The sequence below is a fragment of the Pleuronectes platessa genome, chromosome 16, assembly GCF_947347685.1.
Source record: "Pleuronectes platessa chromosome 16, fPlePla1.1, whole genome shotgun sequence".
Lineage (NCBI taxonomy): Eukaryota > Metazoa > Chordata > Actinopteri > Pleuronectiformes > Pleuronectidae > Pleuronectes > Pleuronectes platessa.
This window is the reverse complement of record NC_070641.1, coordinates 17,213,953-17,227,381: the sequence shown is the minus strand read 5'-3', so window position 1 is coordinate 17,227,381 and position 13,429 is coordinate 17,213,953. Positions and strand designations below refer to the sequence as shown.

At 45.5% G+C, this 13,429-nt stretch overlaps 2 protein-coding genes across 2 annotated transcripts; one reads left to right on the top strand and one right to left on the bottom strand.

Moving 5' to 3' along the window:
• The first annotated feature begins 292 nt into the window (after positions 1-292).
• On the top strand, positions 293-4,551 carry LOC128458613 (60S ribosomal protein L3). The gene is made up of 10 exons (XM_053443511.1): positions 293-428; positions 1,043-1,235; positions 1,519-1,687; positions 2,243-2,378; positions 2,980-3,166; positions 3,264-3,424; positions 3,558-3,659; positions 3,948-4,043; positions 4,212-4,331; positions 4,481-4,551. Exons 1-10 carry the CDS (start codon positions 426-428, stop codon positions 4,538-4,540), a joined length of 1,227 nt encoding a protein of 408 aa, XP_053299486.1. The 5' UTR covers positions 293-425; the 3' UTR covers positions 4,541-4,551.
• A 541-nt stretch (positions 4,552-5,092) lies between these two features.
• LOC128458611 (testis-expressed protein 2) lies at positions 5,093-12,839 on the bottom strand. The gene is made up of 11 exons (XM_053443510.1): positions 11,527-12,839; positions 10,381-10,581; positions 9,712-9,991; positions 9,437-9,624; positions 8,124-8,324; positions 7,547-7,646; positions 6,780-6,912; positions 6,528-6,665; positions 5,743-5,952; positions 5,534-5,654; positions 5,093-5,382 (listed from the first exon to the last, which is right to left on the bottom strand). The coding sequence occupies exons 1-11, from the start codon at positions 12,718-12,720 to the stop codon at positions 5,236-5,238; spliced, it is 2,913 nt and encodes a 970-aa protein (XP_053299485.1). The 5' UTR covers positions 12,721-12,839; the 3' UTR covers positions 5,093-5,235.
• Positions 12,840-13,429: the final 590 nt, after the last annotated feature.

The window sequence follows — 13,429 nt, the reverse complement described above, 5'->3', positions numbered from 1 at the left end:
GGATCAGTCAGTGTCACGTGCATTCACACGCAGCAGAGGGTAATGATGGAGCTCTCACACTCTGACGCTGTGTGGCATCTGCTACAGGTTTCCAAAGACTGACTTCAGTATCGCTGCTCTATAAAGACAGAGAATAGCAGGCAGTAGTTTGGAGGCAGACCAGGCTGGCCCCTTGAAAACGAGAACTCTCCTTTCTTGGTTGCATGGTTCCCGTCCACTGCCCCCTCCCACCCCCACCTCAGACCTAATACTTCACCCCTCTCCCACCCCCACCCCCCCTGTCAGAACCTGGCAGAGATTGCTTCGTCTGAAAGCAAATACGGCTCCCCAACTGGGCCTATCACCAAATTAGAGCTCATGCACGTCTAAAATCGTCAGCGCTGGTTCTTCTCTCTTTCTCTCTCACGACTGGACAGTGTGCGGACATGGTCAGTACTCATTGTCTTCTTGGTTCTTTTATAAACAATACATCATGGTGCCGTTTAATCTAAATTTATCTTGTACACGTCGGGCAAGTTTGTGTGATTTATGAGTTTGTTTGGCCATCTGGATTATCAAGGGGAAGGCGACAGGTGCAGTAAAGCTATCTGATAATGGCTGCTTGTGAGGATACAACATGAAATCCTGTAATGGTTGAAACTTTATTTTTATTTTTTATCCAACATCCTGTGATCTGAGTTCTCTTTATAAATAGAGCTGGGCTGGATCACCGAGTCACTCTTAATGTGACCTTGAAATCAAGTACAAACACAGGTCTTGGAGAGAAAGATCAGAGATCTGAAGACTGTGGAAGTCGACTGCATTATATTGTTTGAATGTCTTGCATGATAACAACCTCTGGGGACCCTGAACGAGTCTGAATTTGTGAAAAAAACGAGGAAGTGAGACCAATAGGACATTACTGAGTATAGAATGAGACACGTGTATTTTCAGTTTAATAGATGGCGAGGGGATGGTCACACGTCTGGACATCATGCAAACTGCTCCTGCAGTGTGTTTGTGACATATGCGTGTTGCCCTCTGGCTTATATTTTGTCTATAGTCTCATCGCAAATTCCATGCACCACGCCACGGGCACATGGGGTTTCTGCCCCACAAGCGAAGCAAGACGCACATAGGGAGGGTGCGTACGTGGCCCAAAGATGAACCCAGCCAACCCGTCCACCTCACGGCCTTCTTGGGATACAAGGCTGGCATGACCCACACCCTCAGGGATATTCACCGCACCGGCCTAAGTATGTACAGCTGGAATAATTCTTGCTATATGTTTGTGAGATGGTACCTTGCCTAATGGTGTTAAGCTCCTGGAGGCCATGGAATACAATTTTCATTTTTGCTTTGTGGTGGTGCCTAAAAAATCTGTTCTTCAAATGTCACCTCCTGTTCTGTTGCACTTTTTTTCCTTTCCCTGCTGTACATTTTGTTCATACCTACAATATCTCGTGGTAAAAATCCAGTGGGGGACTGAGTTTCACTGACGACTGACATGTCCTCCTGTGTTCCACGTTCCTCTCATAGAACAGGCTAAGCGAGAGGAGGTGGAGGCGGTCACCATCATCGAAACTCCTCCTGTCATTGTGGTGGGGATCGTGGGATACATCCAGACCATCCGTGGTTTACGTTCCTTTAAAACCGTCTTTGCCGAGCACCTCAGTGACGAGTGCAAGCGCAGATTCTACAGAAATTGGTGTGTAGCTCTGTTATTGCTCCCCAGCATATTCCATGTTCAGTCAAGCTGCTATGCACGTACAGCTGAACCGACATTAATATTAGTTCAATTAATTCAAAGTTGTCTCACGAAAAAATGTAAAACCCATTAACAGGGTTAGTTAACAGAACTCAAGGTAACAATTTCAAGTATTAGGTTGAATTAACAGCAACACAGACAAATGTGTCAGACTGATTGGTTTCAGTCTCTTCTTCATTTGACACAAAGCACAGCTGTGGTTGTTGCTGCTTTGGCTGATGGGATGTTTCTTCAGAAATGTAATTTGATGAGCTCCCTGAACTCTCCCCTGACAGTTGCTCAACTCACCAGTTCAACACATTATGTTTCTGGTTAAAAAAAAAGAAGCTACAAATCATGTTTATTAGTTGGAGAAACATGAATTTTAAGTTGAGATAATTTTAAATGAATAAAGTAGGCTATAAAGAGGGTTTTTTATTCAGCTGAAGTACTACCTGGTTTTTGACAGTGGACTGGTGTTTCCAAATGTCAGTGTTGTTTTGTGCCGTGTTTCAGGTACAAGTGCAAGAAGAAGGCCTTCACCAAGTACAGTAAGAAGTGGCAGGACGAGACTGGGAAGAAACAGCTGGATAAGGATTTTAGTGCGCTGAAGAAATACTGTTCCGTCATCAGGGTTATCATTCATTCCCAGGTGGGCCGGTCGAATCCCAATTCCTAGAAAGCAAAATATAGCTTTAAAAAAACCCAACCCCTGTGGTCTCTTATCACAAGACTCCCCATCTCTACTCCTCTTGAAATGCTCCCTGCAAAAGGGCAGAGGCGGAGACCTGAGCCGCATGCAACAGAAAGAAAAAGCTGCCACATCCACTACCCCTTGGCTGCCAAGGGGCTCTTGAGGGTGTCGTTTCAAATAGCAGTTTAAAAATACATTTTAGAGCACAACCTGGCTGCTCAGGCAGGGTGGGCCAAGGGAGGACCTTTATGTTGGCAGCAAGGAAAATGGAGGCCAGACAAGATCTTCACTCCCAACAGTGTCGCTAACACCAGTCTTTCTCTGTGCAGTGGGGATTAAATCAAATATTCCTATAAATATGACAGCTGTGGTAAATACCTGATGCTACTGAAGTTATTAAATGTTTTTTCATGCTGAACAATACATCTCATTAAAAATACAAGACTTATAAACACAATAAGTTCAATACAAGATACTCTCTGGCTTTTGAATCTCATAGAAAAGTATATATTTCCCAGCCTTTTTTCAGCCCTCAAAGGTGTAACTTGTCCATTTCCAGATGCGACTGCTGCCCCTAAAGCAGAAAAAAGCCCACATCATTGAGGTGCAGCTAAATGGGGGTAGCATCTCAGACAAGGTGGACTGGGCGAAGGAGCATCTGGAGCAGGCTGTGCCCATCTCTGCTGTCTTCGTCCAGGATGAGATGATTGACGTCATCGGTGTCACCAAGGGTCACGGCTTCAAAGGTACGAAACGTGCTCCTGGTCCCGCTCGTCCAAGAACTCGGTAAACCAAATGTACTCTGATTGAATTCCATAGTTATATTGCTGTTTGGGTTGACAGGTGTGACGAGCCGCTGGCACGTAAAGAAGCTCCCGAGGAAGACTCACAAGGGCCTGAGGAAGGTGGCTTGTATTGGAGCCTGGCATCCCGCCCGCGTGGCCTACACTATTGCTCGTGCCGGTCAGAAGGGATATAACCACCGCACTGAGGTCAACAAGAAGGTTAGCTGCCGGTTAAGAGCTCGGTTTCACCCACGGGAAATAAGCTTTTACCAATGAATTATCATAAGCATTTATATGAGTATATATAGGTGTGTGTCCATGCTTGAGGCCTTATCCTCACTTGTGTTCTCAGATCTACCGTATGGGTCAGGGCATCCATGTTCAGGACGGAAAGGTGATTCGGAATAGTGCCTCTACCAACTATGACGCCAGCCAGAAGAGCATAAACCCAATGGTAATCTTAAATCCTTCTGTGACAAATTAATAATGAAATGAATGGATTCTCAAAGCATGTTGGATTTAAAGTAACGCTTTCTATGAAGCAATTATTTGCATGTCAGAGGATTTTTTTTTTGTCTATATAACATATCAGGAAGTATTACTGTATATCAGTCAAAAAGACTTGTAGTTGCTTTATCAATTTAGAATGATAGATTTGAAAGAACATTTCTCCCTGAATAGTCTTCATCTACCCTTCGTTCTTTCTTTTCTCTTCTCTTTTTTCGTGTTTTTGTCCCTGTAGGGAGGTTTCCCCCACTATGGTGAAGTTAATAATGACTTCATCATGTTGAAAGGCTGCGTTGTCGGGACAAAGAAACGCGTGCTCACCCTCAGAAAGGTACACTCTAAATTTTGCAGGTCAAATTCTAGACATCAGTGCATTTCTCACCCTGTATGTTGGTTTCCGCTCGGAGAAAACAAGCACAGCTCTTCGGACAGTGTTGGAGAACATCACAGATGTGTTTATAACATATGAACGTCTCGGTGTGTTCCTTCTTTTCCCAAGTCTTTACTCGTGCACACGTCTCGCAAGTCCCATGAGACCATTGAGCTTAAGTTCATCGACACTGCTTCCAAATTCGGTCATGGCCGTTTCCAGACTGCCCAGGAGAAGAGGGCTTTCATGGTGAGTGTGAAACATTTGGTGCCTACACTCGAATGTGAATACCAGGAAGTCTGGACTTGCATGACTAGAGCCTCTATTTGCACAAATGCATTGACATAAGTTTTGTCATTCTGCACTATTTTGACCTCTGACCTCTGGTTTACCTGCAGGGGCCGATGAAAAAAGACGCCCTCAAGACACTGCAGGAGCCTCTGTCTGAGGATGTTTGAGGAAAAAACAGTATAATATTGTCAAACAATAATAAAACTGACATTTAAATACAAAGCAATTGTTCCATTTAAAGTAGTTCAATGCAGCAGTTGTGTCTTTTAAGTGCATCATACATATTCAATGACCATAAATTTAAAGTTTTGGACAAGTTTATTGTTCACTGATAAACCAATGAGCATATGACATGCATATGACATGCACGATGGCAGCTTGGTTGACCAACCATCAACCATTTTTTAACATGTTAATGTTAAAGTTGGTTTAGTCTCAGAAAAAATTAACCAGATCAGTAGATCAGAAAATGTATGGATGGATAGCTCAACATACATTCATTTTAAACAGCAGCCACCAACAAGACTTCCTGTTTGTGCATCAGATTTTTCAGTCTTACATTAGATAAAATCCCTTTTGGAAATCCAGCAGACGCTTTGCTCTCCCTGGTGAAGAGCGTGTGTGGTTCAGTTCCATAGTCTTCACAGTGGGGGGCAGTGTAGCACCATCGTCACAGTCATGAGGTCAAAACCTGTACCATGTACCTTGTGCTCTCAAGAGGGATCTGTCTACAAACATGCTCAGGATAAAAATAAGTCGTAACCCAGCTGCAGCCTCAGCGTCCATTAGACAGTCATGACAATAGCTGCACAGTAGTTCCTTTGCATTATGAATGCATCTGCTGACTCAGGGCGGGGGGGCACTACTCGGACATGTACTCCTGGGACTCCATGGAGGACTGTTGGGATGTGGATTGGACTGAAGAGTGGTGGGATGCAGGGGAGCTTTCTAGGCCGGATGTCATCAGGGGCAGATACAGATCGTCCATGTTGGGCATGACAAACACTTTCTGTTGATTAGCAATGATTACATGTCAGGAATTTGTCATACGTGCTAATTTTATACTGTCACAAAGAGCATGTACAGTAAAATGTGGATTAAAAGGGTTATATGATCAGAACTCTGTGTGAACAGACAAACAGATTCATTGACGGACTCACCTGGAACTCGCACTGCAGTTTTTTCTCGATCCACTCGGTGACATGGGTCAAGGTGACCTCCCTCTCCCCGAGCATTGGACGCACATGCAGGTCTAACCTGGGAGGCCCCTGGAAACTGTACCTGAGACAGAACATTTGTGACGAAACATTTGAATAAATGCATTAAACGATAGTGAAGTGTGTACTCAATGTGTGTGAAGAGGCAGTACCATATCCTGTCAGTAGGAGGAGGCGGGATGTTGATGGCCAGAGTGCCAGAGAGCTCCAGGACCTCCACACTGAGCAGCAGAGGCATGTTGGACATCTCAGCTATCTTCTTTCTGATGTACTCGTTCTCCGTGGCCTTCTGGAAGTATTTGGACTTTGCAATCTTGTCCACAAATCTCAGGAATTTCCTGCCTGTGCTGCCACCAGTGTGCCTGATAAAATAAGGAATGTATTAGTATCCTGCAAATTCAAAAGTAAATGCAAGTTTCTTTTCACACATTTCTCTTTTTTTGTGAATATGACAAATGGCTGTTAAACTTGATCCAAACACAGAAAAAACAAAGTTCTCCGACAGTGAGAGCAAATTGATATTTTGGATTCGGCAAACATGTATAAATGATTAATAAAAGCAGCTGGACATATCATTCCTGTCTAAAATCGATACATTGTACTTGTTTAGTTTTGTGAATACATCTTTTGCATGTCCTCTTGTCTGATTCACAGTTTTGTGACCTATTTAAGATAAGATAAGATGCATTTATTCGTCCCAAACACATGCACAGTCATGCAAAGGCACACTCATGCAGGTAGGGAAATTTAATCTCTGCTTTTGACCCATCTTGTGCTGGACACACAGAGCAGTGAGCAGCCGCGTACGGCGCTCGGGGAGCAGATGTTGGGGGAGTAAGGTGCCTTGCTCAGGGGCACTAGACAGGGTAGGGAGACTCTTGGATTTTTGGACAGATCAATCCAGGTTCGTAAAACAACAACGAACTTTTAAATTTACCCATCGGCTCCAACCATTGTGTTCTTATCTCCCACAGACCCCTGGGGCTCAAATTGAGGGACTTCCTCTTCATCAGACGAGCCTGCGCTGGATGACTCTTCATCGCTATCAGCCAGAACACACATCCTGGGCTTGGAGCTGTAAAACACACCAGCGGTATCTCTTAATGCAAACAAAGCTTGTTCATGTTGTTCTTTGCCTCCACACACTCTCTTTCTCAGTTGAGGAACATGAACGTGAGACGGGCCTCACCCCACTTGATGCATCTCTGGAACGGCATGAGCCTCATCCTCTCCCTCTCTACCCAGCTTACACAGGTTCATCTTCGTCACCAGGGTCATCTGAAGGCAGCCGGTGTACATCAACTCCATTTCCAGCCACAGGCCTGGGGCATACAGGGAGGGAGTTCATCACAGAGCAGGGGACATGTAACAGGTAGCAGGTAATGCTTTTGGATTGCTTAAGGAGCTTTGTTCTAACCCTTTAGAGTTTGGTTCAGAGACAACATGTTTATCTGCGTTGTTGCAGAGTGAACATTGGACAAACAGAGTATAGCCCTGGCCTGTTATTATTGTTGGTTGAGCTTACTTGTGGGCTAAGAGGATTTCTAATCGCCTCAGCAGCAGACAATAGAAAGCTTTAAAGGCAGGGACCACAAACTCTGTAATTAAATAAATGAGATCAAGGCCTGAGCTGACGTCAGGGATGTGACTGACAAAAAGATCTGGAGAGAGACTGTCAGGTAAACTTCTATAAGTAACCAAAATTACTGCAGTTTCAGTCTACACAAATCTGACCTTTGACCACTGACATATAACCATTACATGTTTGAGTCCAAGTGACAACTGGTCCCAATTTGAAGAAATTCCCCAAAAACTGATTTTAGATTTAAAACAAAATGACTCTGGCCACTCGCTGTCGCCACCACAAAGGCATAAGAAGAAAGCAAATCAGCAAATCAGCAAAGGTGAGTGTAGGTAAATATACACAAAATCATAATACACATACACACAGTGTACCTCTGTGGTCCAGTTTAGGTTTGGAGGTGTTGAGGACTTGAGGTAAGCAAGTGCCCATGTCCAGATCTGCCAGAGTCAGCTCATTCATGAAGTACGGCAACTATAACGAGACAAATGGTCTATTTCATTGTCATTTATTTATTTATAAGGACAACACCGAGAGAGAGGGAGAAGAAAGGATGATGTATGTCTGAGAGGAGAGCAGGAAATGAGTAATGGGATGCTCTGGTGCCATCAGTGCTCCTCCATTCCGGAGGGAGTGCATTATCAGCAGACTCTCAAACACACTCACACACACGCAGACACACACACACGCACACACACACACACACACACACACACACACACACACACACACACACAGCACCGATTTAGCTAATGACATGTGTATTGACCTTGTGTACAATCCAGCACTGATGCTGGAGCGATACACTTTGCCGAGCTCTGGCCTCCAGTCGACTCACTGTTGCCACGTCATTATTCATCATGACACTGATGATGGTTTTGTGAATATGGAGAAGAATCAAGGATTTGGCGACTAACCTTGAAACAAAAGAGTGAACTCATTCTCCCTCACCTTGATCTTGCTGAGTTTCTTCTGGATCTTGTGCACCACCTGATCGGTCCAGTACTTCTCGTGGAGAAAGTCCCAGAAAATCCTTCCCACTATGGAATTCACCCAGGTGGGCTGGCTCTCTGCGGAGCCTCCTCCTCCCCCTGCACCTGCACTGCACTCAGCTCCAGCTTGACCTTCAGAGTCCTGCTCTTCATTGTGAATCTGCAGAGAAATTAGACATTGGGAGGTTAATACATTTGCACAGGCGTTCTTACAGCATGTATGACCTGATAAAACCAAAAGGCAACAAGTAATCTTTTCAATTTCTATGATCCATCTACAACCAAACCTAATATTCGTAGACTTTGAAGCTTATTCTGCATCTACCTCCTCTAAACATCAAGATGGAGCGATTCTACAAAGGGTGCTAATCCAAAACATCCAGTGCAGGATTTGCAGGTATGCTGCAGATGCACCACACTAAATTTCAATAAGCACCTTCCAGCCAGGTGATAAATAGAATCCTTTAATAGTCCCACAGTGGGGAAATAGCTGATATATCTGCACATTGATATTTAGCTGAGCCAGCATTCAGGAAAAGGCTGATACGAAGCGCAGAGCAGCAGAACAATAGCTGATATCGCCCTTCTTTTTTTATCAGAGGGAGTCATGTGGAGTATTAACGCCACATCCAGGGGATGAATAGAGCAGAAGAAAGGCTGTCTGCTCATAATTGATTCTCGAACTGGAATCTGATAAAGCGAGGAGGAGAGCTAAAAGTTTCCATCACTTTACAAATGCCACGGCTGTGACCCTATAGACCAGTGGTTCCCAAACTTTTTACAGTCTCGTACCCCTTCAGACATTCAATCTCCAGCTACGTACCCCCCCCCCCCCCCCCGACGCATGTATACAGTCTATAACACTTGAAACTTTGAAATAGTCAGGGATTTCAGGACTTATAATATAAAATAAAATAATGTCATCTACGAAATTCTTAAGGATCAATTAATCGATTGTCGATTAATTATGCCCATCCCTAGTTTTGACTAACGGTCACTAACCTACCTGTAACTTTTTTTGGCAGTGTAATTATTTTGCTGAATATGGGTATTTTTGGCAATGCGAGTTGGCTATTCAGACTATTTAATATTGCACGATTATTTATAGCTCAGTTTGAAAATGTAATGGGCTTTTTCACTTTGAAAACGCAGATAAAATGTTCTCCCCACGTACCCCCTGAACCACTTCGCGTACCCCTTGGGGTACATGTACCCCAGTTTGGGAACCGAGGCTATAGACAATAAAAGTGAATAAAAGTGTTGTTTATTGACCTTCTTGAGGGTGGTGGGGCTTCCCGTCTCACTGCGGCAGGGGCTCGGGGTGCGATTGCAACTCTCTGAGCCAATCAGCTGTGTCATGAAGGTGCCGTAGTCCAACAGCGTTCTCGGTTTCGTGGCTCCTGGCAAATCCTGCAGCTCCTCCACGCTGTCTTTAGCTGCATCTCCACCGGATGGTGTTTCTAGGGGGACAGGTTGAATATGGATATGAAGTGAGTGGAGGAGCCGAAGGAGCTGATCTCTGTAATATCACCATAACACTGTCTTACCTGCGTTCTCCTCACTCCCCGCACTGTTCTTGGCCGCGGCCCTGGTGGCAGACGAGAAATGCTGGAACCACTCCTCCTTCTCTCTTCCAGTGCGGCCAAACAGGTAGAGGGTGACAGGAAGCTGGGGGTCCAGTGCGGGGGGTCTCTCTGCCCTGTCCTCCTCCTCCTGCCCTTCAACCACACTCTCCTCCCCCACCTCCCCCTCAGCCAGGGTGATGCAGATGGGATACTTTTTGTTCCACAGCCTCTTGCGAGCCAGGCCAGCAGGCAACAAAGACACCTGGGATAAAAAAATGAACAGAAATCTAAACTTTAAGAGATGCTCGCAGGCAGAAACTGTGTTGACAGTTCACTCCTCCCCGACTAATTAGATTGTGTGTCGGATATTTTCTGTTCCCCCACCGGATGCTACTGTGGCCTGCCTCAATATGTGACCTGCGGGGTGACGGGGTTAAGTTCCTTCAGAGCATCATCACTTCAGTTGTAATCACTCTGGTCTTTCACCTCCGTGTTGGATGACAAGTTGGGTGAGGAGAGATGAGAGTGAGGAGGTCCCTGATGACCTTGCCTCTCTCTTTCTCTCTCTCTCTCTCTCTCTCTCTCTCTCACTTCTATCCGAGGGGCATGACTGCTCTGTTGGGAACACAAACTTCTTGCATACGCACTGACCTTACTGTTAGCCAGCTGAAATGTGCGCCAACACACAAACGCAGCCTCGCACGGCGTCTCCTTGAACGTCGCCCAGCGAGGTATGTTGGCACGCGGGTGCCTCAGCTGCAGCCGGCTGCCCTCCAGTGTGACGTGGACAGAGTGTGTGATGGAGGGGTGGAAGGTCTCTGGGTCATAGCTGTACGTCTCATTCATCCAGCCCTGGGGGGAAATGATGAAAGCGGCAGCACAGTGAGTAACAAATCAGGTCACATGATCCTTTCAGAATTCGAACAATCTCGACTGCGAACTTAATATCACCCAGAAAAATATGTCAACTTGACAAAGACTCCACTCTGGCAGGTGAACGTCACTGAGAGAGATGCAAACGGTGACAATACGGCTCAGCAGGAGAGAAACATGAGCCACGGGAGAATACATCCGGCTCATTTAACACTGTGGACGTGTTTTGGAAAGGGCCGACCTCAGCCTCATGGTAGTAACTCCTCTGTTCTCACAAACTTCACCTCATCTGAACCTGCTCTCTGAATTTATTGTAGCAGATAGCAACACTGTCAAAGCTCTCTTTAAATGCTGAGCACCAGCTTTCTCTTTAGTACAATCCAGTGCTTCACATGGCGGCTGTTATTTGCTGTTTCGATTTTTCACCCTGTGAAACTAACACTGGGATTTGAAGTTAATTTCCCTAAAAGCAAATCAGTCACATGCAAAAATCAGGTTCCTTCTGTGGGAGCAGCTGCAGAGGTTTCTAAAGACAAAGACTCTTCAGCCATGTTGTTGGATCTGTCAGGTTGTGGTGCTTGGAAGTAAATGCTAACCTGCTCATTATGACAACGCTAACAAGCTGATTTTTATATAGACTGTGAAAGTAGTATAGTTGAATAATATAATAATACAAATATAATTTTCATACCGCACAAAGACATGAAATAAAATGATCAATAAGAACACGTTGGCAATAAATCTAAGAAAAATAAAAAAATAAACATATTTCAGATTGAAATATTTCAAATAAACTATTGTATTTAAGCGAATGAACAAGAAGTGAAACCCATCAAAGTTGATAGCTCTAGCCATCACTGGGTTTAAAAGCTTTTGTTTAAATCATGTTTGTTTAGATGTTACTATATTTTACAAATTTATTACCTCAAGGCTTTCAGTATCTGTGAGCTTCCCATCCAGTGGATCCATGTTGGGGTTGAACCGAGGGCTCTTTCTATCTCTAGCGCTTGAGCGTCGTGGGGCAAAAATGAACACTACCACCAGGCCCAGCATAAAGCCACATGCGACCCCCACCGACAGGCCGGACAGATAGGAGGGGAGGGGCAGCACAAAGAACCCATAAGCTAGAAGACCCACGGGAAGGAGCCAGTGAATAGGCAGCGATGAGCCTTGAGACTTGATGTACGCTTTGCGATGTGTCCCTCTGGATTCCCTCTGGAGCTCCACCACTTGAATCATATCTCCGTAAGTTTGAATTTCTAAACGGCTGTCTCTGCTGTGGCTGTGCTGTTCTGGGGAGGCCGAGGGTTTTGTTAATGAACCCTTATGGAGTCTTCTGAGAGGAGTGTCACACAAGCCTTTATGCTCTTCAGTCCTCCTCCGGCACTTAAAGTCTGTGTCATCACTGCCCCCCTCTCTCCCACAGCTTCCTTGGGAGGCTGGTGAGTCTCCAGCAGTGGAAGCCCTCCCCTGCTTGGGGCTGCCAGAGCTCTCATCCCCCATCATCTTACTCAGCATGTTCAGAGGATCCTGCATGGCCTCCGAGAACTTCCTCCGCGTGTCCTCAAACTCAGCGATCAGCGAGCTGCCCCGGGGCTCAGTGGGCGACATGCTGCCCATGGAGGGAGGGGACACCCAGTCGTCATACTGATTCAGCACTCGAGCATCAGGCCCTACCCCGGGGATCTTTGGCTGGGTAGGCTGCTTCCAGGGATGCAAATGCAGCTTGGAGTCAGACTTGGAGAGGTTGACCTCAGGCTCGACCCGACGCGAGATCTCTGTGCTCAGGGACTTGACCAGGCTGAGGAGAGGTTTACCTCTTACTGAGCTGCTCTCCCTCGGTTCCAGGTCCGTGGAGGAGGATTTCACCAAGTTGGTGGTGAGGACCTTGCCCGCTGACGATGCAGATAAGTCCGCTAAAGAGCCTGGGGAGGAAGGAGAGTGAGTAAGGAAGGAGGCCTGGGAGCGATGGCCATGGCTCAGGTCCAGATCGATCCCTAGACTGAGGTCAGACCGGCTCTCTCCAGGTGAGGGTTTGTCTTTGGAGAAGGCCACAGTGGGACCATCATTGTGGAGGTCCAGACTGAAGATGAGCTTGCTCTCCTCCATGCTGGCCATCAATTACAAACTATGGTGAGAATCTGGTGAACCAAAAGATTTCCAAAACATGGGGCACGGTGCTATCACTGGATGTCTGTGACTGCATGTGGATTTGTAAGATCCTCCTCGAGGAGCCGATCACGTTGGATTCTGGGAACACGAGAAACAGGAACAAATTATCAGAATGTGTTTATTCAAACTTCTTCAACAACATTTATTTTAATGGCAGCAAAACATTCAACCTCTCTGCCACTTCTTCACCTACTGTTCGGACCCTCTTCCTATTTCCATCTTCTCGGTCCCTTCTCTAAGTTTCTGTCTCCTCTCACCTTGAGACCTTTCTTTTATAATCTCCCACGCACTCTCTCCAGCACTTTTCATTATTCCTCTACAGGCTTTTATGTGTTTCATGCTGTGTGAGCTATCAATTCACATACAGCACAAGTCTGAAGTAAGATTAGGGGTGACAATGCTTTGTTTCTGTGATAATCCAGGAAGTCATTAGCACAGAGATTCACAGCTACTCCCAAATAAAAATGTCATTATTTTAAGTAATTGGACATGTATGGATGTATGTCAAAGAAACATCATGTCTGTTGGCTTGGCTCCATCCCCTGATCCCCACTGCATCTGGCTTCAACTGCGAAAGTTGGATATTTTGGCTTCATTTATGGAAAGTAGAAGGAAGTGGAGACATGTCGTCCATCTTTAAATACAGTCTGTGATC

Excerpts from the sequence above, each read along its gene's own strand:
- LOC128458613 (XM_053443511.1), top strand. Across the intron at positions 1,236-1,518 it reads TATTCACCGCACCGGCCTAA|AACAGGCTAAGCGAGAGGAG; the intron begins GTATGTACAGCT and ends TTCCTCTCATAG. Across the intron at positions 3,425-3,557 it reads GCACTGAGGTCAACAAGAAG|ATCTACCGTATGGGTCAGGG; the intron begins GTTAGCTGCCGG and ends TTGTGTTCTCAG.
- LOC128458611 (XM_053443510.1), bottom strand. The coding sequence starts at position 12,720 with ATGGCCAGCATGGAGGAGAGCAAGCTCATCTTCAGTCTGGACCTCCAC. Across the intron at positions 9,625-9,711 it reads GGGGAGTGAGGAGAACGCAG|AAACACCATCCGGTGGAGAT; the intron begins GTAAGACAGTGT and ends CTGTCCCCCTAG. Across the intron at positions 5,655-5,742 it reads CCTCCTACTGACAGGATATG|GTACAGTTTCCAGGGGCCTC; the intron begins GTACTGCCTCTT and ends GTTCTGTCTCAG.